Genomic DNA, 22,714 nt, shown 5'->3' on the forward strand with positions numbered 1-22,714 from the left:
ATGCTGGCTGAGGAAGCTGATGACTGGTGGGTGAGCCTCCAACCTACCCTAAAGCAGGATGATGCAGTTATTACTTGGGCTGTGTTTAAGAGAGAGTTCCTAAACAGATATTTTCCTGAGGATGTTCACGGAAGAAAAGAGATCGAGTTCCTTGAGCTGAAGCAAGGAAACATGTCGGTGACAGAGTATGCAGCAAATTTTGTGGAGCTGGCTCAGTTCTATCCACACTACACTGGGGACAATGCTGAGTTCTCTAAGTGTATCAAGTTTGAGAATGGTTTGCGTGCTGATATTAAGCGGGCCATTGGTTACCAACAGATCCGCGACTTTTCTGCTTTGGTGAGCAGATGCAGAATCTATGAAGATGACAGCAAAGCTCATTATAAGATTATGAGTGAGAAGAGGGGCAAGGGCCAACAAAGTCGCCCAAAGCCTTACAGTGCTCCTGCTGACAAAGGAAAAGGAAGAGCTAATGATGAGAGGAGGTCAAATAAGAAGGATGCTGGTGCTGAGGTTGTTTGTTACACTTGTGGCGAGAAAGGCCATAAGAGTAATGCTTGTACTAAGGATATTAAACGGTGCTTTCGTTGTGGCAGTAAAGGACATACACTTGCAGAGTGTAAGCATGGGGACATTGTGTGTTTTAACTGCAAAGAAGAGGGTCATATTGGGTCTCAGTGTACGAATCCGAAGAAGACTCAGACTAGAGGGAAAGTGTTTGCTTTGACTGGGACTCAGACTGAAAACGAGGATCGTTTGATCAGAGGTACTTGTTATATTAACAATACTCCTTTAGTTGCTATTATTGATACTCGTGCTACACATTGTTTTGTTGCTTTTGATTGTGCTTCTAAGTTGGGTCTTGCTGTGTCTGATATGAGTGGAGAAATGGTTGTCGAAACTCCAGCTAAGGGTTCGGTGACTACTTCTCTTGTTTGTTTACGATGTCCTTTGTCTATGTTTGATCGTGATTTTGAGATTGATTTAGTTTGTCTGCCTCTGAGTGGAATGGATGTAATTCTTGGTATGAACTGGTTAGAGTACAACCATGTTCTCATTAATTGTTTTAGTAAGTCGGTGCGTTTCTCTTCTGCTGAAGAGGAAAGTGGAGCAGAATTTTTGTCTACTAAGCAGCTGAAGCAATTAGAACGCGATGGGATCTTGATGTTTTCCTTGATGGCATCCTTATCTTTGGAGAATCAAGCAGTGATTGATAAGTTGCAAGTGGTGTGTGATTTTCCTGAAGTTTTCCCTGATGAAATTCCTGATGTACCACCAGAGAGAGAAGTTGAATTTTCTATTGATCTTGTTCCGGGAACGAAGCCTGTGTCTATGACACCTTACCGTATGTCAGCTTCTGAGTTGGCTGAGTTGAAGAAACAGTTGGAAGATTTGCTAGATAAGAAGTTCATAAGACCGAGTGTTTCACCTTGGGGAGCGCCGGTATTGTTGGTTAAGAAGAAAGATGGAAGTATGAGGTTGTGCATTGATTATCGACAACTGAATAAAGTAACTATAAAGAATAAATATCCACTTCCTAGAATTGATGATTTGATGGACCAGCTGGTAGGTGCACGTGTGTTCAGCAAGATTGATTTAAGGTCGGGTTATCATCAGATTAAAGTAAAAGATGAAGATATGCAGAAGACGGCCTTTAGGACGCGATATGGTCATTATGAATATAAGGTGATGCCTTTCGGTGTGAGTAATGCGCCTGGCGTGTTTATGGAGTATATGAATCGCATTTTCCATGCATTTTTGGATCGCTTTGTGGTTGTGTTCATCGATGATATTTTGATTTATTCTAAAACAGAAGAAGAACATGCAGAACATTTGAAAATCGTTTTGCAAGTGCTGAAAGAGAAGAAGTTGTATGCTAAATTGTCTAAGTGTGAATTCTGGTTGAACGAGGTAAGTTTTCTGGGCCATGTTATTTCTGGTAGTGGTATTGCAGTCGATCCATCTAAAGTTGAAGCAGTATCACAATGGGAGACTCCTAAGTCAGTTACAGAGATTAGAAGCTTTTTGGGTTTGGCAGAGATTTATATTCGTGACATAGTGAAATTGCATGGTGTCCCTTCAAGCATCGTGTCAGATAGAGATCCAAGATTTACTTCTAGATTTTGGAAGAGTTTGCAAGAGGCTTTAGGCTCTAAGTTGAGATTGAGTTCGGCTTATCATCCTCAAACAGATGGTCAGTCGGAAAGAACAATTCAGTCACTCGAAGACTTGTTGAGAGTTTGTGTACTTGAGCAAGGTGGAACTTGGGATAGTCATCTTCCGTTGAAAGAGTTCACTTATAATAACAGCTATCATTCAAGTATTGGGATGGCACCTTTCGAGGCTTTGTATGGTCGGAGGTGTAGGACTCCGTTGTGTTGGGTTGAGACAGGTGAAAGTGTGGTTCTAGGACCAGAAATTGTTCAACAGACTACTGAGAAGGTGAAAATGATTCAAGAGAAGATGAAAGCGTCGCAGAGTCGACAGAAGAGTTACCATGATAAGCGTAAGAAAGACCTTGAGTTTCAAGAGGGAGACCATGTGTTCTTGAGAGTTACTCCAACGACCGGTGTCGGTCGTGCATTGAAGTCAAAGAAGTTGACTCCAAAGTTTATTGGTCCTTATCAGATATCTGAGAGAATTGGCACGGTGGCTTATAGAGTTGGCTTACCACCGCATTTATCGAATTTGCATGATGTGTTTCATGTATCGCAGCTGAGGAAGTATGTTCCAGACCCGTCCCATGTGATTCAGAGTGATGATGTGCAAGTTAGAGACAACCTTACGGTAGAGACCTTACCCTTGAGGATTGATGATCGCAAGATGAAGACGTTGAGGGGCAAGGAGATACCTCTAGTGAGAGTTGTTTGGAGTGGAACGACTGGTGAAAGCCTGACATGGGAGCTGGAGAGTAAGATGATGGAGTCTTACCCAGAGTTGTTTGCTTGAGGTAAATTTTCGAGGACGAAAATTCTTTAAGTTGGGGAGAGTTGTAACGCCCCTCTTAATTATTCGATTATTTAAAAATATATTTATATATATGATTTACGTGATTTTCATGATTGATATGTGTGAATTTTATGATTCATGAAGTTGAGTGGGTTATATGATTTATAACTGAATTATGTGGAGTATTTTGTTGTGGTGAAGTTGTTATGTTGTTATGACTTATTTTATTATTAAATAAAATAAGATATGAGAAATAAAATAAAAATATTAAAAATTGGGCTGTGTTGTGAGATGAGCAATTAGTAGTGAGAAGAGTAAAAAGGAGAGATAAATAGACAGACATAAGTTAGAAAAAATAGTACGTACGTTTTTGGAGAAAAAGGGAGAAAAGTCAGAAAGAGAGAAGAACCAAGGGAGGGCTGCGATTCTGCTATTATCAGGTAAGGGTGAGACTAATTTTCAATATTATTAAGATTATAATTCTGTAAAATGATTTAGCATGATTAGGTTGAGTTTGGTGAGAATTGATGAATTAGGGTTTGAGGGAGTTTGAGGATTAATTGATGAAAAGTTGTTAGATTGATGAAGAGACTGTAATTAGACCTTAGATAATCCCCATAATGATTATCAGAAGTAATTTTGAAGCTAAAACTATGTGATTAGATGAGATGTCGGTGAGTTAAGAATCAGGGTTGTGAGGTTTTGGAAAACGAGTTTTGAGTGGTTTAAACTTGAATTTTTCTGTAGAATATGATAGAGCTTAGTGTCAGGAGCGCGTAGGCGAAAACGGCATCGAAAACGGATTAACGGTTTGAGTTTTACGGCCGAAAACGTGAAAGGTAGAAAATCTGAAGTTGTCTGTCGAACTATGAACGTGCCACGATGGAAGCCCAACGTGCCACGATTTTTCCAGAATCGAAACCATTTTTAGGCTGTCCAAACGTGCCACGATGGTACCTCAACGTGCCACGATGCAGTGTTGACTTAAACTATATTTGACCCATTTTTATGTCTCTAAAGGAGTCCTAAGATGTATAGTAAGACCCCAAATCAATAACCTTAATGAGAGGGATTGTAATTAAGGGTTATAGTAGTAGTTTCTTTTGCCATAATGTGGTATTGTTATATGAGTATTATGTGGATTATATAAGGCGTTTAGGATGTTTTTGATTATCATTGATATTGTTATATTGTGATGTGGTTTCTGTGCTGCCATGTTGATGTCACTTACTGAATTAAGCTGTATGAGTCTATCCAAGATGTTGTCCTAAATGTTGGTTATTAATGTCATGAGGTTCTATATGTTGGTCTAAGTTGTAAGTTGTAAGAAGTTGTCCATGATTATGAGTCGTATGAGTTGTTCATGTTGTTGTCTAAGTTGTTGGAAGTTGAGTTCATTGCATACTCATTAAAGTTGGGGGCTTTAGGCCCGGCAGCCTTTGTGCTCATTAAAGTTGGGGGCTTTAGGCCCGGCAGCCTTTGTGCTCACACGTTGAGGAGCCTATTATGCTCATTATATTGTTGATTGGTACCACATGCATTTGCATATCAAGAAGTTTCATGATGTTTAAGATTGTCAAGTTGTTGTTGAGTTGATAGAGTTGCATGGTCTAAGATGAGTTGTGTTGTCAAGTTGTTGTTGAGTTGATAGAGTTGCATGGTAAAAGGTGAGTTGTGTCGTCAAGTTGAGTGTTAAGTTGATTATGATTTGTGATGAAAATTAGTAATGGTATTAGATGATTGTATTTGTTATGAAATGAAAAATATGCTAATTGTTAATTGTTGATATGTTATTAATGTTTAAGTTGTTAAATGCATTTTATTGGATTATATGCTTAATGTATTGATTATGAAATCTCACCCCTTCTGCGTATATGTTGCCTCGACCGTGGGTAATGTGCAGGTAATAAAGATTAGAGGCGTTCGTGAGTGGACTCCTCACTTGGTGTCTAGGTGCTCTGATACGTAACGGGATGGGGGCTTTGCTTTTACTTCTATTCCTTACGTGTCTCTTTTATGAACTAATTTATGAGATTTTCCAATAAGGCCTGCGTGCCAAGACTTTTAAATGTTGAACTATTTTCCGCTGCAACAGTTTTAAGATTTTCATGATGTTGAATTTGAAGGATAATTATTATTATCTGTTTGAGATGTTAAAGTAGTGTGTGACATTCCGTTATGAATTAAATACTCTGATTTTAAATGAAATTTTTAAGTTGGGAAAACGGGGTGTTACATATACTCATTGGTAGAATACCAAAATAGTAGTATCACAAGCTCAAAGAAGATATAAAAAGAATATTGTCTAAATCAAATGTGTGTTGATTGAAGATTCAACAAGAAGATGAATTTTATGATCAATTGACTCATCCTCATCACCACATGGTTTTTAGCAAAGCCTTAATGATTCGAGGAATAAAGGGTTAATATTTAAAAGGAATGATCTTCAAATAGCTTCTAAAAAATGTTTTTAAAATCCTCACATTTTTACTTCGTTATAAAAAATAGTCCTTACTGTCAATTCTCTAACGAGATGCTGATGTGGTAGTTAGCGGGTCCTAGTTATTTTATGATGTGGCAAAAAATCCATTACACATGGATGTATACGTGGCAGTAACAGGTCCCAGACAATAAATTAAATAAGAGTAAATTAATAAAATGATTAATGCTAATTTATAGTTAATTTGATTAATTAAAAGAAAAGTGAAAATTAAAATTAGAAAAGAAAAGAAGAAATTAAAACAAGTGCAGCAAGAGTTATCAGTTTTGGAAGCTTAGTGGAAATCAATTTGCAGAAAACAAAATTATATCTTTCTCCTTCTCTTTCCCGTATCCCTCATTCATCTCTGTTCTCTCACATCATCACTTCTTCCTTTTCCAATTTTCTTCCACAAATCAAACACCCACAAGAAAATTTATACACCTAAGCTAAGCTATCTCATAATCCAAGTGCTATTTGGGGTTAGGGTTCATTAAGGCTCCATGAGGTATATATATCAACTTTCAATCCAATTAGTGCATATTTAGACATGTGTTGGTTGTTTAGAAAAGGTTACTTCAAGCTAGAACAAGTATGTGGTTGCATAGTGATATGTGGAGGTTTATGCCAGAAATTAATACAGTAATTAGGTAGATTGTATTTGTACGTGGCTTGAAAACCAGGTATTGGGTTGAAGATATACTAGAGATTGAGGAGGGATATAAACGGGTTTCATTCAAAAAAATAAAATTATAGTGAGATTGACACCTACGGTGGTTAGTGATATCCATAAACTTGAGGAACATTTCTTCATACATATCATGGAGGACATGATACCCACTTGGTCGTGACTGGGATTCCTAACACAATTGATAATGATATTGCTATATGGCGTCGAATGCTTCACATGTTTCTCAGGAGTGGTTTCGTCATAACTGTGAGTTGATGATGATCATTATCACTTATTTTAATTATCGTTATTATTGATAATTTGGTGATTTTCTAAGTTAAAGTATTTATCAAAACGGGGAGCACACCCTTTGAACATTTTCACTAAAATTGGATTTTTATACTTTCTTTAAAGTTGATTATTTTGATTCCATTTCATTAAATTCGATTTTTATATTCTATTTGGATTTGATTATTTTGATTACTTTTCATTATGCGTGATTTCGATGTTTTCTTTAAAGTTGTGGATTTGGGTTCACCTTTTTACGACATTGGGATTTTGATATAGTCTTATTTGGTTTGATAAAGTTACAAAGTTTTCCGAATTTTCATGATACACTTGATCGTGAGTTTATTATATTTTTATACGGGTACTAGCTTTGTAAATTAAAATTTGATTTGAGAAAAGTAAATCATTGTGCCCTTGTGTGTTTCCCTTCTAGTTGGTGGTGGTTGTTATCTCTCACTAAGTCCTTGTGACTTACTCTTTCATTTTCTATTTTTTTCAAATTTCCAAGCAACTAAGTAGAAAGCTGCTATCAGATTCAAAGTTTTCGCAATGTCACTTTTGGTAGGTCCCCCTTGGTTGGCGTCTCTTTTGTATATGTATATTTTAGTGTCAATTGATGTATCTGCAGCTATTTAGAAGTCTAGGATGTTTTATTTTGAGATGTACAAAAATGGAAAAAATGTTATTTTGAGATTCTGGCTGATGAAACAGGTTTTTGAAACAGGATTCAAATCTTGGAAATGTTGAAAATACAGAGGATACTCTGTCGAAATTTCAGTGGATATGATTTTAAGTGAAAGTAAATTTGTAAATTGTCAAGTGTCGTCAATAGGCTTGCCGAGCTAGGATGTTCTAGTTCGTGAGCCGGTCACGATTAGTGTTTTTGGGCCGTGACAAATTTTATGTTGATTTTTGTTTAGGACATATTGCTCTCGATTTTATGTTCAATTATAGTTCAATTTTACACGATTTCTGTTTCACACGTTCAATTTTATGTTCAATTATAGTTCTGGTTATTTAATTGATTGCTTTTGTAAAATTACACTGTATTGGGAACATGTCAATATGAAAGAAGGCATGTACTGCTACTGCTAGTATACATTATTTCTTGTTAACCGATAAGTACATTGTATTATTATTAAAGTAAATTATTGTTCTCGTTATGGTTTAACTAGCAATTCAATTCAACTTGGCATTCTATGTTTGTCCCGATTTGGGAACTCACTGAGATCGCAGTATCTCATCCCATTCTGTTGATTTCTTTTTCAGGTATAAGCTATTTTGAAGTCAATCGGATACCAGATCACAAGTGTCTGTAAGCTATTTCTGCTTGTGCTTTCTTCCAACAACTAACTCCGATGTCGTCACTGATCCTCCCCGACGAACTCATCCCCGAAGTACTCTCCTTCCTCGATGTCAAATCACTCATGAAACTCAAATGTGTTTGCAAATCATGGAATTCACTCATCTCCTCCAATCCAATATTCATCGAAATGCACCTCCACAAATCTTCACGAAACCCGCACATCACACTCTTTTCCTCAGAACCTGCTCAACTATGCAATCCCAACCCTTTACTTCGCCAGACCGTCCCCCATCCCGACTGTCAATTACAAGACTGTTGGTTGGTTATTGGTGAATGCAATGGATTGATTTCTTTGCTCTCTCCTCACCATGACAACCCCTGTCCAGGCTTCTACCTCCGTTTTTGGAACCCAGCTACCCACTCACTCTCTCCAAAACTCGGTTTTTTTCCCAACAAATATTATCAACGTGATGTTTACGATCCACGTGATTTTGACTTTTACTCTGAGATTTCATTTGGTTTTGGTTATCATAACTTAACCAACCAATATAAGGTGGTGGCCATCTCTCCTCCCAATCAGGTTAGTGTTTTCACTTTGGGTCACAATGTTTGGAAGACAAACATTCAAAATTTCCCTACAACTGCCCCTCCTCGTTCTTATGGTGTCTATTTCAATGACACTCTTAATTGGTTTGCCGACCTCCCTTTTGTCATTATCTCACTTCATTTGGAAACCCAGACATACACACACTTTCAATTTCCTCTTGATTTTGGAGTGCCACCACGTGGTGCTCCAACTCTTTGTGTGTTGATGGAATGTCTCTGTTTTTCTCATTACTCAAATGAATCTAGTTTTGTTGTATGGCAAATGAGAGAATTTGGAGTTGAAGACTCTTGGACTAAATTCTTTCAGTTTGATCATCAAAGTCTTGGTCGCCACATATCTGAATTGGTCCCATTACATATTTTTGAGGATGATCATACAATCATATTGGCAAACCAGACCGGACTACTAATTCAGTATGATGCGAGAGATAACAAGCTAATCCGGAAAACTAGAATTACCAATGGCATAAAATGGTTTTTTTTCAACCATCATGTTGAAAGTTTGGTTTCAACTGGTTCCGAGTAAGTTCCTCTTATCATTTGCGTGTTTGGATTTTTATGTTAGCTCAACCATGTTGTTTAATGCCTTGTTTTCTTTCTTTACAAAGCTGCACCTTTGATAATCATGCATTCATTTTGTGTTTTGTAATTTCACTATGCTGTCTAATAAAGTTCTTTTCAAATTATAGATCTACGTTCATAGCTTCAAGCACAAGCGAAACTGATGGTACATGGTGGAATGCTTTGAAGAAAGCTTTATTGAAGAAAACACATTCGATATATTTTCTACTTGAAATAGGTAGTATGGCTGTTCTTGTGCTTGCAGTTTTATTCCTGATATATTTAAATTTTTTTCAATTGATTGTATTGTTGTGATCTATTTGCTATCTGAGTAACTTTCAATAAATAGCTACTGTTGAATACTTAAATTCTTTCAAATTTATGTTGTCATATGGTTATATTTCTCATATTATGGGCTTCTTGTACTCTGATTTTTCAGGATATGTCTTGATGATACCCATAATTCTTTTGGTCTGTGCAAGGGCTTTTCAATCTGCATTGAGATATGATGTGAATGAGAATTACTTTGATGTCTCAGAGGTAACATCATTCATCATCTATATTTATTGTAGTTGGCATGGGGATCCTTCCTAGACTTTGTTATCTTTTGGAGGTAAAAAGTAATTAGTCATGATGAAACATTCGGTGTCACTAGATTCTGTGTAGAGACGCTTATAATTTGGGCTAGGTTTGAGTCAACCCCAAAAGCTATCTCAAGGGGGTGAGAATTGCCCAAATTTTATAAGAAAAACTCTGACTATATCTGTAGTTGATTTGCAATCTCAACACACGCTTTCGTGCTAGGACAGGACATTTGGAGTGTGGATTAATGCATGATCTTCAATAATAGTTCTAGAATAGACCCTGATACTATCTTAGATTTTTTGATAGGCTTAACACAAACCTAAAATCTAGTTCGAGGGATGGGGATTGCCCAAATTCTGTAAGAAACACTTTGATCAAATCCGTAGTCAATGTGGGTTTCGGCCAAGATATAATTATTAAGAATGCTTTTCTGCTTAAGAATCAGTAAACTTCAATGTCAAACTCATTATATTCTAATGATTGCAGACAGATCCCACGGCAGCTTTGTAAGAGAGTATTGTTTCCATACTGATTGGCATAGCAAGGCATTCTCCTTCATGTGCTAATGCTGTGCTGAAGTGCGAAAGACTTATTCAGACAATTGTGGAGATTTACTGTTGGCGACTTTGAAATTCAATCTTCAAGATAAAGCTTATCGAAAGCGATGTCCTGTATGAATCTACTTGCATCTCTAGGGAAGCATATCTTTTTATGGAGTCTTTGACCAGAAGACTTCCAAAAATTTATTTTCACAACATCCCGAGTTGACCGATGATGCAGAGGTTTGGTCTTGGAGTTATTTTGGTTCGATGATTGACTTTGGCATAAACTGGATTGCAACAAGAAGTGATCCACAATCATCTAAATTGCAAGGGGGGGATATTTCTGCGACTTCTTTGTCGTGGGTGTATGCTGCTATGACTCACATGCTTCTCAGAGTTCTTGGAAGGGTGACATTGCAGGAAGCTAATGGACATGTGCCATGTCTTCCAGAATTTTCTCCAAAGATCAGACTTGAGTTGATCAAATATTGGCACCTGGCTTTTAAGGGACAAAATGTGGTGATGAATGACTAATTCATTTGAGGCAGAAGGGTGGTGAGTGGTGACCCTGAAATGTCTTTTATAAAAGAAAAGTGTTTGTGGAAGGCGTAGGTGTTTGGTTGAAATAAGGTCTAAGCTTCATGTCTTCAACTTCTTCAGTGTGGCAGCACATGCAGTCCATTGAATTGATGTTATGCAGAGGAGGACCAATTCCAGGTGTGGGAGTTGGATGAGGTGCCCCTGGCGAAGGATTTTGGTCAAAAACAATTTTATCGTTTCAAACAGATGCAAGATTTCTCACCTACTTACTTTAAATTTTTGAAAATGCAACTGAAGAGACGACCTATACCATTCAACGGAACAACACTGCCTTGGAACTATGTTTAACGGCAGGACCTGGGGATATGGTTGTTATAGAGAGACCATTGGGTTTATTGTTCCATGTCTCTGTTTTGAAGTACTTTGACCTCTGTACACAGAATTTTCTCAGTAGCTGGAGGGGTAAAGAAGCCTTTAGGTGGCAGCAATGTGTGGACTTTTCTTTGTTTTAGGCATTGAAACAATGTCCAATTTTCAAGGAACTGACAACATTCCTTTTCCTATTCAGCATTATCATTGACATGGAAGTTACATTCATTATCTATCGATTTCCTTGTTGGAATTGAAGTATTTGTACAAAATCAGGGTGGGATACTTTTGAAGCTTTACAGGATCTTTATGGTGAGCTTCTCGATAGGGCAAAGTTTAACCAAAATAAACAAATTATTTTGGATGATAAAAAGCATATTGAGTTATTGAGATTCAAATTCGAGATTCACGAGAGTTGCTCGATATTTACTCGATGTCAACTTCTTTTGCCTGGCAAGTTTCATTATATTTACACCACTGTGTTGAATTCCATTTGACTTGCCACCTGGAATACACTGTCGAATGCATGTGTTCCTGAACTTTTGTTACCTTCAGAGAAATGCTTTTCGAGAGCTGAAGGATACCTTGAACCTGCAGAGGTAAAACATAATTAATTATCAGTTGTATTATAGCAGAGCACTACCTACATAGAATATTTCTTATGCTTTTGATACTTTTTTTTTAAGTTGAAGATATAAACGTCACTTGTATGTTGTAATAGTTATATACTTAATTGAGAATATGGGTGTTTAAAGTGTGTTCTAAAACATAGAAGCATCAGCTCCAGAGTACAGTAGATGCTTTTTGTCTTGTATCAAAGCAAAAAATTGGTAAAAGTTATTGGACAAATTCTTTAAAGCGTTAAAAGGAAAATTTCATTAATCTTTTATGCACCTTTAGTATCTCTTAGTTAGATTTAGCTGTTGGGAAAGTTTTTAATAATGAACTTGAAGAGTATTCAAGGATGGGAAGAATAATGAAGATGTGTCTGACGAAACTATCATTTCAAACGCTTATTTTATAGATAATGTTAGGTGGGGCAATTTTATTTTCCCTAACGTAGTTGTACCAAACAATATTGATTATGTTGACTTCCACTGCAGGATAATGAAGATATTTTGGAGGTTTATGTCAAGTCATAGGTTTCTGATGCCCTTGACAGGGCCGCGATTTGAGGATCATTTGCATATACTATGGTTGTCCATCACCTTCCATCATTCATATTTCATACCTGTCCTGTGGATAAGTTATTGTTGCGCAACAGGCTTGTTGGGTCTCTCTTTGAGAGATTATGCTGGGAAACAGCAACATGAGGTGCACGCATTTTGAATGCTTTTCCCTGATGGATTAAGATGGAAGATAAGATTTTATTGTATCTTATTTGTTCTTATTGGAAATGTTACTGATCCAATTTGCGTTACAGGGAATGTTAATGAATATCATTTGCCATAGCAAGCAATCAACATCTGACATGGATGAAAAGAGTTGGTTGGAGTTGAGGATGAAAGAATTGATTGAGGCATGTGATGGAAATTCCTCTCTTCTGGCACAGGTGAACAAGTTGAAGGATGTTGCTGCTTAGAAAAATTTACTGTGAGTGAGGTATACATGCAAAATTCTATTAGATTTGTTTAAATGTACTGACTGGAGAGTAGTGGGTTGTGGCATATGTATTCCTTGATGGAATGATATGGCCGTCAAGATTTTGTGATGCAATGCTGGTGAATTTTAGGATAATTATTTTATTTTATTAGTACGTCTATCGACGGGATAATTAGATGCTAAATTCTATATAATATTGTCCATACTATTTCGCAAAAAGAAATGATTCCATAGCTACACGGGCAAAAAATGCTTGGTTTGATTATTTTTTATTATTGTTTTTAGCAAGAAAATTTATCTTTTTTATATATGCAAGAAATTTAATCATTGATTTGTTATTGGTAAAAATGGCTTATATAATCATGATAGATATTTGTACATGGACTTGAAGTGTAGAGTGAAACAATTAAAGGTTATTATTTTAAAAGGTGAATAAAAAATAAAGAATAGCTATTTAAACAAAAAGTTGAATAAACGAAGGGTTGCCGAGTCTTTTTTAGAGTAGCAAAATCATAGTGAATAATTCAAATCCTTGGGCAGATAACACCAACTAGAAGCAAAATTCATTCTCAAGGAACAACCCCGGATGAAAAAGAAAGAAAAACACAATTTATGGATCTTGCAACTCATTGAGCTTTGACGTGTTGCAGAACAACATTTTAGGCTTCATGTTCCTCCCCAAACCCCAGCCCATTCTCCGAGTGTCTTTGCACTAGGAACTGTCAGAAGACTAACATTGTGCTCAGCACAAAGAGCCTTGACAAGTTTAACATAGCCAGGTTGGTTCTGCAAAAACACAAAGCTGTCTTGCGTGCTTCTCAATTACTTTTGCTTCTTCATGGAGGCCACGTGCAAGACCACCAATGCCAGTGACTTCGTAAGCACACAATGCAAGGCTGTCATGATGTCCATTGGCTCGCCTGGAATTCCAGTAACAGTGGCGACAACAGGCTCAACTGCAGCAACAGCTTCCTCACCTGACATTTTTCTTCAAGAATTGAAAAAACAAGAATTTTTTTCTGTTTGTGGCTGCCGACTATGAACTCCGTCGGGGTTGAGTTCAGCGAGACTACAAATCCAGTCCAATCCCAAGGGTTGCCAAGTGACTCTAATTCCTTACTTGGTGAGCAAGGTTAAAATATTTGTAAATGGTTCACTCTAGACTATGGTTTCCTGGTATTTTCCTTTGGTTTATAATTTTCAAGTTCATATACCATATTGCTTAGTTCTTGTTTGTTGTATATTCACATCAGATGATATCTTATGTTAACATTTGCAAGAAATAAGCCGGAAGTGTGAGTATGAATTTTAGCATTCACAGGTATCCATCAATATCCGTATTATTCTATATTTTCTGTTAGCATTTATATCCATTAGATGTTTACGTGTGCTGCATATTAATTGATATCCTTATTGTTCTGCTAATAAGACATGAATATAAATATATATATGTAAAATTTTCTACGTATAGCAGTTCTTCTAGTCATGTTGCGGATAATGTCGGTGAGGATTGCCCAAATTTTATAAGAAAAACTTTGACTAAGGATTGCGTGCGTGGTGCCTTGGTGCTTCTGGTTGGAGACAACAACCAACCATGAAAAACTGTGATATATAAGCCTGTATACATGTTAATAAATGAGAAATGATATTTTCAAATTTGACAACAAATTAAATGAACACATTTCAGATGAGATAGGTTTAAGTAGACATAAATACAAATAAAATTATTTAGGCGTACACACAACAATGTTATAGAAATTGATGGTGGACTGAGGAAGATGGAACATCATGGTTATGGGTTCACTAGAACCTGGCTATATGTTGTTTAAATGGGGTATTTATTCAGTCTTAATCAGCCATTTTGATCTAAAAGGTTGATATATCTGTGTGTGTTAAACACTTAAAAAATTGTGGTTAATTAAATTCAGTTTATGGTTTATGAGTTGCAACACCATGTTCTATTCATTAACAATTTATTAAGCATAATTAACGACATATTTGAATTGTTATAACCATCAAATTTGTTGTTGCAATTTGATGTCAAATTTGTGTCAAAATAATACAAACTCTTATAAAAAACTACAGCCACGATGCTGGGTTGAATTTGCACAGTATATAATATAGGTATCAAAATTCCAATAAGCAATAAAAACTGAGCAAAGCATATGACATTATGCCATTCAATGATTTTGTCCTCTTGCTACAAACAAAATCTTAATCTGAATCTAAAACAACATTGAGTTGTTGATGAAATTAATCTAGTATTGTTGTTATTTGTCATAATTTAGTGTCAGAGGATCGCATGCTGACAGATTTAGTCCAACACATGCAGATTTCACACAAATCTCTCACCGACTCTAAGCCTAGTTGGTTTGATTATGTCCTTCAATCCAACTTCAAACCCAGTTGCACTTTTTCCTTTCAAAAAACACACATAAGTGCAAACAATCAAAGCATATTTCATCCTATGAACTAAAAACTTGATCTTCTTCTCAATATCCTACAAATCATAACTAATCAACCTCGGTTTCTTCCACAACGCCTTCAAAGCATCCCTACGAATAATCAAGTTGTGACCGCACAAACAATCCACTCTCAGTTTCACTTCAAAACAAAAATAAAATGAATTTGACAAAACTAAAATGAAATTAATGTATGTCTCACATTTTAACTCATGTTTGTTTTTCTTTTTGTTTAATTGATAAATGAATTCACCGTCTCGTCAACAGCTAACTGTTTTTTAGCGACATCATCAATTTTAGTTAATTCCTTTCAAAATAAAAAATTGTAGTTAGAGTTTCAAGTGACTTATTGAACCATCTATCAAGATGACCCACTTTAGAATAAAAGAAAAACAATATGCTAATCATGTTTTCTCAAGTACATGTTTGACTTGAGGGTGGCATAATCGTGTCACCCTGATTTTACCAAACCCTATAGTATCTCTCCCTTCTCACTTGGCAATCCTTCATTTAAATAACTTCTCTTTATTTTTTATTCTCCTTTTTTGTACCATTAATTGTTTCAGTCTACACTTCAAGTCCATGTACAAATATCTCTCGTGAATATATAAGCCATTTTTACCAATAACAAATCAATGATTAAATTTCTTGCCTACAAAAAAAAAAGATAAAATTTCTTGCTGAAAATATGATAAAATGTTAATCAAACCAAGCATTTTTTATCCGTTTATCTATGCAATCATTTCATTTTGCAAAATAGCATGGGCAATATTATATTATATAGAATTTTGCATCTAATTACCCTGTCAATACACATACTAATAAAATAAAATAGTCATCCTAAAATACACCAGCAAAGATTCACAAAATCTTCAATCAGTACAAATGTCGCTACTCACTACCCTCCAATCAGTACATTATTAACAGAATCTAATAGCCCTTGTTACTTTTCTAATATCTACATGCTTGTATAACTCACTCAATTTTTCTAAGTAACAGCATCCTTCAACTTGTTCACCTGTGCCAGAAGAGAGAAATTTCCCTCACATGCCTCAATCAATTATTTCATTCTCGACTGCAACCAACTCTTTTCATCCATGTCAAATCTTGATCACTTGCTATGGCAAATAAGGTCCATTAGAATTCTCTAAAACACAAATTGTACCAATATCAGTTCCAATAAGGACGAATAAGATACAATAAAATCTTGTATTCCACTTTAATCCATCAAGGATAAGCATTCAAAATGTGTGCACCTCGTGTTGTTTCCCAGCATAATCTCTCGAGAGACCGACCTAACAAACCTGTTGCGCAGCAATAAACTTATCCACTGGACAGGTATGAAATATGAGTGGTGAAAGGTGATGGACAGCCATAGTATATGCAAATGATCCTCGAATCGTGGCCCTATCAAGGGCATCAGAAACCCATGACTTGGCATAAGCCTCCAAAATATCTTCATTATCCTGCAGTGGAACTCAACATAATCAATATTGTTTGGTACAACTACGTTATATCCAATGCATGTATTGCCACTACAGATATGTGAGGGAAAAGAAAATTGGCCACCCATGGACGGATGTAGTGTGAAACATTGTGTGGCAGCCGCCACACCAGATTGTAGCCTAATTTTTTTTTTTTTTTATATGCATAAACAAACACAAGGCACTTAGGCACGTGAAGGAAGGAAAGTTAAGTGGAACAAACACAAACAAAACACATACGGCACGGGAAAGAAGGAAAGTGGAACAACACAAACAAAACAAAAAGCAAATCACAATCGGTTTCTTCTCTTCACAATCACAAGTCACAAACAATCGGTTTCTTCTCACAACAAACAAACAAACCTCTCCTTCTTCCACTCTCATCAGTCAGCAGCATCATTTTATCTCTTCACTCCTTCTTCAAATCTAGTGTATCTCTCTGTTCTCACTCCAAGTCTAAGCCAAGGTAAGTGAAATAGTCAATTGATTCTCTACTTTCTCATTCATTCTACAATTGCTTTTTTAGGGTTTTAGAATTGTGAATTGAGAATTGGGGTTTTTTTAGGGTTTGAATTGGGGTTTTTTAGAATTGTTCTGCAATGAATGAAATTATTGAAAGAGATGTTCTTTTCACAATTAGCACTGATGTTATTCTAGCTCATTTTCAACAAATGGATGGTAGACGATTTTCATTGTAATTTAACAAATGAATGGTTAAATGTTATATATTATTTTAAGTATAATTGTATTATAGTTTCTTTAAAAATTTTGCCACACTAATATGACATGTCTAGATCCGCCCCTGGCCACCTAACATTATCTATAAAATAAGTGTTTGAAAAGATCATTAAAAAATTGTTACGTCATCAACATCTTCATTATTCCCCCTATCCTTGGATACTCTTGTTCATTTGAAAAAACTTCCCCAACAGCTAAATCTAACTCAGAGATACTAAAGGTGCATAAAAGATTACCGAAATTTTGTAACCGAAAAAAAAAAAAAAAATTAACGAAATTTTCTGTTTTCGGACTTCAAAGAATTCGTCAATAACTTTTAACAATTTTTTCCTTTGATACAAGACAAGAAGCTTCTACTGTACTCTGTAGCAGATGCCTCTATGTTTTAGAGCACACTTTAAACACCCATATTCTCAATTAAGTATAAAGTATTAATATAACAACATACAAGCGACGTTTATATCTTCAACTTAAAAGAAAAAAGGTATCAAATGCATAAGAAATATTCTATGTAAATTAATTATGTTTTACCTCTGCAGGTTCAAGGTATCCTTCAGCATCTGAAAAACATTTCTCTAAAGGTAGCAAAAGTTCAAGAACACGGGCATTAGACATCGTATTCCAGGTGGCAAGTCGAATAGAAGTTTCAACATAGCGGTGTAAATATGGTGAAATTTTCCGGGCAAAAATCAAATCACCATAAGATATGGCAGAAAACTGCTCTGCAAGGTCTTCAATAAATATGGAGTAACTCGTGAATCTTGGATTTGAATTTCGAGAACTCAATATGCTTTTTATCATCCCCATAATAACTTGTTTATTTTGGTTAAACCTTACCTTATAGAGAAGCTCGCCATAAAGATCCTGTAAAGCTTCAATAGTATCCCATCCTGATTTTGTTTCTATTCCAACAAGGAAATTGACAGATAATGAATGTAACTTTCATGTCAATGATACATGCTGATTGCTGAATAGGAGAAGGAATGTTGTCAGTTCCTTGAAAATTGGACATTGTTTCAAAGCCTAAAACAAAGAAAAGTCCACATTTGGCAACTTCAAAGCAAATTAGTGGGATCATCTACACTACCAACTTTTAGAGGACCAGCTTGCTTGGTATGGGGAAATGTTGAAACTGCACCAAGGAAAAAGTGGACTGGAAGTGGTAGTTTCTGTCGAGCCCATTCTATCATTTAAGACTTCTCATCAATGACATGTCCGAGTCCTCATATATTGTATCGAAATGCCCATCAGCTTTTAGAGAGCCCTTAATGCCAGAAGAACTTCTGCCATCCACGGCTTTAGATTTTATCTTTACGGACAACCATCTACTCCTGAAATGAGATGATAGAATTCTACTAAAGTGCATATGCAGTCTTCTTCATATTGCTGCCACCTAAAGGCTTTTTAACCCCTCTTGTTACGGAGAAATTTTTGTATACAAAGTTCAAGGTACTTCAAAATAGAGACATCAGACATGGAACGATAGATCCTATGTTTGCTCTATAGCAACCATATCCCCAGGTCCTGCAATTAAACCTAATTCCAAGGCAGTGTTAATCCGCTGCAAGCTGAAGGTTGTTTCTTCAATTGCATATTCAAAAATTTCCAGTAAGTAGGTGAGAAACCTTGCATCAAAAAAGGTATTAAAAAATTTAAAATATGTACTATCACTAGCGGCATATTGATTTCCCACATGCTCAAAAGACCAAGTACCAAATAGCCCATATCTACAATTAATTGCATATCATCAGAAGCTGAGCATTAATTTAACAAATACCTAAAAGACAAAACAAGGAGCAGCCTATATTATTATTTATAAACACATGCAGCTAGAATACCGATCATGATGCAGTTGTGGATGCAAGGATCGTATATAGCATTACTTTGATATTAGAACTCATAAGCTAGACAAAAAAAAAGTGCGAAAAATGAAGAAGGCATACCACACACAGGTTACAGTTGAGTATCAACAACATCCCCAGCTAATGAATATCGGAACTCCCTAATGGCCTCGACTCTATTGCTCCAAGCATTCCATGAGCTACTGCTTGTGGTTGAAGTTTTTCCACTAACATTTTTATCATTCTTGTCTTCTATCTGCCGACGTTTAACTTTTTGAGTATCTGAACATGCGAATTCACAGATTCGGCTACAGTAACCCTTTGTGATTTAAAACTATTTTCGGGTTTATTATACGTTTCCTTCCCCCTTTTCTGCAGTACTTTGAGTAATGAAGTACATATGGTACTTCTTATCTTTTGCTTAGTAGAACTCTACGTAAACTCGTTTTGCATAGGAAAACGCATAGTCACACAATTCGTTGACTTTGCTAGGAACCACGTACCAATTCGTACGAACCGGTTCTCCATTCGTTTGCGTATTGGTTCTTAATAATTCGCCTATGAATTCTCTAAAAAGATAGTACCAGCGAATCATACATTCCCACACAAAAGATTTCGAAAATTAAACATCAATGGCCCACTATTTAAATGTATTGCAGTACACTTGGCACTGGATGGCACTGGATAGATGTGTTACAGAATGGATGTGTTGGAGACTGTATTTATAAGACTTATTACCTCTCAATGTTTGAAAACCTTCCGATGTGGGACATGCTATTTTTTTATGTTAGATAAAACACATTATATTTTTCCATGTTGGATAAACCTCTCAATGAAACATCACAAGTCCATCTTCCTTAGGTCTGAAAGGATAAAAAATGTACAACGAACTCATGACGTACCGACTATGTATACCCGCCACGTACCGAATTCTTTGAAAGTTACGAACCACGTACCCGAACCCATACCGCGTACCGAAGCGAATTGCGAACCATGTGACTGTGGGAGAACGAATTTTAAACTCTACATGTGTGTTCACTCTCAAAATCATGGACCGTTCATCCAACTAACATTATACATAGAACAAATCACTACACCAACGAGTCCATGAAAGCCTTCATGTTCTTCACATCTTTACTGGTTTGAGGGAACTTTGGTGGTTGGAACATCTTCCAAAGTCCAGCTGGATGCTTTCTTTTAACTTCAACCTTTTCTGAAAATCTGCCATATATTTTTTCACATTCAGGGTAAGGCTTGACATAAAGATTATAAAATCTAAGTCTAGTTGGTTTGATAATGTCTTTCAATCCAACTTCAAACCCAATTGCACCTTTTCCTTTCAAATACTCAATCACATTGTATCTAGGAACAATCTGGTTTTCAAAATTCACACCCATGTATTCAGGAACTTCATGCAAACAATCAACACCATATTTCATCCTTTGGATTAAAAACTCAATCTTCTTCTCAATATCCTCCAAACCGTAAGCAATCATCCTTGGTTCCTTCCACAACACCTTCAAAGCATCCCTACGAATCAAACCGTGACCGCACAAACAATCCACTCTCAGCTTCACTTCAAAACATGCCCTAACCAAACCCTCCCCAAAAATCTTCTCTTTAATTGCCTCCCTGCATTTCAAACTCTGCAACAACTTCAAACACCGTGAAAATTCCCCAATCTCCATTCCCAAAATCCTTGGATCCCTGACAACCTCCGCCCTGACCTCTCGACTGGAAAACCCCAACCCCCTCAACTCATGAATCAACGGCTTCAACCTATCCTCAATACAAAATCCCAAAACCCTAGGAAACAATCTAACAACCCTATCAATCTCATCCTTAGGAACCCCAAATTCCATAAGAAAATTAACGACACCAACAATTTGAGTTTCCCCCATTACAACTGCAATGGGAAATTCCTCCAAAACCCTTAACAAAACATCATCAGAAAATCCTAAACCCCTAAAAATTTCAACTTTACGGGAAATTTCAAGTGGGTTTAAATGGAAAGTTGTAGAACAACTCAACAAGTTGGCGATCATCAACGGGGAAGCATTAGAAAGCTTGGATATGAATTTTGGAAAACCCAATTCCCAATTAAGTAGAAATTGAGGTTCCAACACAGAAGGGCAATCTTGAAGAAGTGAAATTAGGTTTTTCTGTGGAATTTTGAAGGAAAAGAGGGTTGTTAAGGATTGGCGAAGGTGGGATGGATCCGAATTGAAGAGGAAGTGGTTTTTGGAGAGGAAATGGGGAAGAGAAGAGGAAGGGAAACCGAAGGTTTGGAAGAGATTAGCGAGTGCGATTTGTTTTCTGTAATGAGATGTAGGTGGATTAGAAATGGTGGAGAAGTAGTTGTTATTAGTTGAAGAAGTGGTTCTTACAAGAATAAGGACGTTGTTTCTTTTTCTGACTATGGTGGAACCCAACCCCATTGGAAAGATTGTGAATGTAGTTTGAAAACTAAAGACGGCGAGACAATGTGGTGGTTTCAAACTGAGAGTCAGGAAAATGGCGGTGGAGGGAGTTGGTTACGGCGAGGAGAGAGATATGGATGGAGAAGAAAATGGTGTTTTTATTTGGACGGAAGATGTTAGTAGCGGTGACTCGCGGCGGAGTGACGGGCCTTCACGGCGGCGGTGAAGCAGGAAACGTGAGGGAGGAAAAGGGAGCGAACAGTTGAGAAGAAGAGCAACAGTGCAAGGCCGATTATGTGCCCGTTTGGTTCAGCTTTGAATATAATTGATTCTGAGAGAATTGATTCTGACAGAATTGATTCTGAAAGAATTGATTTATGTTTGGATACAATTATGTAGAATTGATTAAACAAAATGATTTATGTTTGGATGCAATTATGTAGAATTGCTTTTGAATGTATAATTACTAAAATAGACATAGCTAAAGGAGAATTGATAAAGAATGAGAATTGATAAAGGGCAATAAAGTAAAATAACATGTTGTAATAATAAAATATACAAACCTATACACGTTGTTCAAGGAGAATTGATTCTAGAAAAGCTAGAAGCTAGGATTTGTAGCTTCATGGAGAATTACTTTTGGAGGACAAAAGCAATTCTGAAAAGCTGAACCAAACACGTTGTTTTTGGCTAGAATTGCTTTTGGCACTGTAGAGGATTGATTTTGGCTTAAATATGCTTTTATTCCATGCACTTTCATCAGTGTTTTTTTTTAACAAAAAGTTAACAAAGGGATTAATATCAATATTTTTACGAAGTACAGGGACCAATGCCAAACAAAAAAAAGTGCTGGGATCAATGCCAAAATCTAATGAAAGTGCAGGGACCAATGACACATTTAAACCTATTCTTTTTAATCTCAAGTTCTCAGTCAATTGATTTTTGGCTTAAATATGTGATTCGTCACTCTAAATTGGGAGCGTTTTGATTTTCGTCCTTGTAAAAAAAAAATATCCCTGCAAAAAAAAATTTGTTTTAAAATGGTCCCGGGCTCCACTTCAGTTATGATTTGGCATGGTTTTGGCCACGTGGCAGTTGCTGACTATGCAACTTTTGCCATGTGGCGCTGACGTGGCATACCACATAATTAAAAAAATATTTTTTTAAAAAAAATTCTGAAAATTCTTTTTTTAAATTAAAAAAATCTGAAAATTAAATTTTCGAAAATAATTTTTTTTAATTTGAAAATTATATTTTCAAAAGTTATAAATT

General features: G+C 36.2%; 1 protein-coding gene and 1 pseudogene across 13 annotated transcripts; one reads left to right on the forward strand and one right to left on the reverse strand.

Annotated features, from left to right (window-relative positions):
• The first annotated feature begins 5,711 nt into the window (after positions 1-5,711).
• LOC146948640 (F-box/kelch-repeat protein At3g23880-like) lies at positions 5,712-13,845 on the forward strand. Of its 11 annotated transcripts, none has more exons than XM_085744845.1 (9): positions 6,886-6,947; positions 7,656-8,820; positions 8,988-9,097; positions 9,299-9,399; positions 9,931-11,494; positions 11,999-12,209; positions 12,319-12,497; positions 13,038-13,620; positions 13,751-13,845. In XM_085744845.1, exons 2-5 carry the CDS (start codon positions 7,745-7,747, stop codon positions 9,952-9,954), a joined length of 1,311 nt encoding a protein of 436 aa, XP_085600971.1. In that variant the 5' UTR covers positions 6,886-6,947; positions 7,656-7,744; the 3' UTR covers positions 9,955-11,494; positions 11,999-12,209; positions 12,319-12,497; positions 13,038-13,620; positions 13,751-13,845. The 11 variants fall into 11 exon arrangements, with proteins under 11 accessions (XP_085600970.1, XP_085600969.1, XP_085600975.1 ...); XM_085744850.1 differs by lacking the exon at positions 13,751-13,845 and having other exon boundaries at positions 9,931-11,348; positions 11,451-11,494; positions 12,319-12,488; positions 13,038-13,101; XM_085744844.1 differs by lacking the exon at positions 6,886-6,947 and adding an exon at positions 5,712-6,365 and having other exon boundaries at positions 13,038-13,845.
• Positions 13,846-15,757: 1,912 nt separating this feature from the next.
• On the reverse strand, positions 15,758-21,736 carry LOC146948641 (transcription termination factor MTERF15, mitochondrial pseudogene; annotated as a pseudogene). Of its 2 annotated transcripts, XR_015026928.1 has the most exons (3): positions 17,713-21,736; positions 16,216-16,425; positions 15,758-16,106 (listed from the first exon to the last, which is right to left on the reverse strand). The product of XR_015026928.1 is annotated as a transcription termination factor MTERF15, mitochondrial pseudogene, transcript variant X2 (transcript). The 2 variants fall into 2 exon arrangements; XR_015026927.1 differs by having other exon boundaries at positions 15,758-16,425.
• Positions 21,737-22,714: the final 978 nt, after the last annotated feature.

Source organism: Medicago sativa, chromosome 2 (genome assembly GCF_051527215.1).
Source record: "Medicago sativa cultivar Bolivia chromosome 2, Bolivia_mono, whole genome shotgun sequence".
Lineage (NCBI taxonomy): Eukaryota > Viridiplantae > Streptophyta > Magnoliopsida > Fabales > Fabaceae > Medicago > Medicago sativa.

Bases quoted from the DNA above. Each gene is read 5' to 3' on its own strand.
- LOC146948640 (XM_085744841.1), top strand. From the start codon at position 7,745: ATGTCGTCACTGATCCTCCCCGACGAACTCATCCCCGAAGTACTCTCC. The intron at 9,098-9,298 runs GTAGTATGGCTG...CTGATTTTTCAG, and splicing joins ATATTTTCTACTTGAAATAG to GATATGTCTTGATGATACCC. The intron at 9,400-9,930 runs GTAACATCATTC...TAATGATTGCAG, and splicing joins ATTACTTTGATGTCTCAGAG to ACAGATCCCACGGCAGCTTT.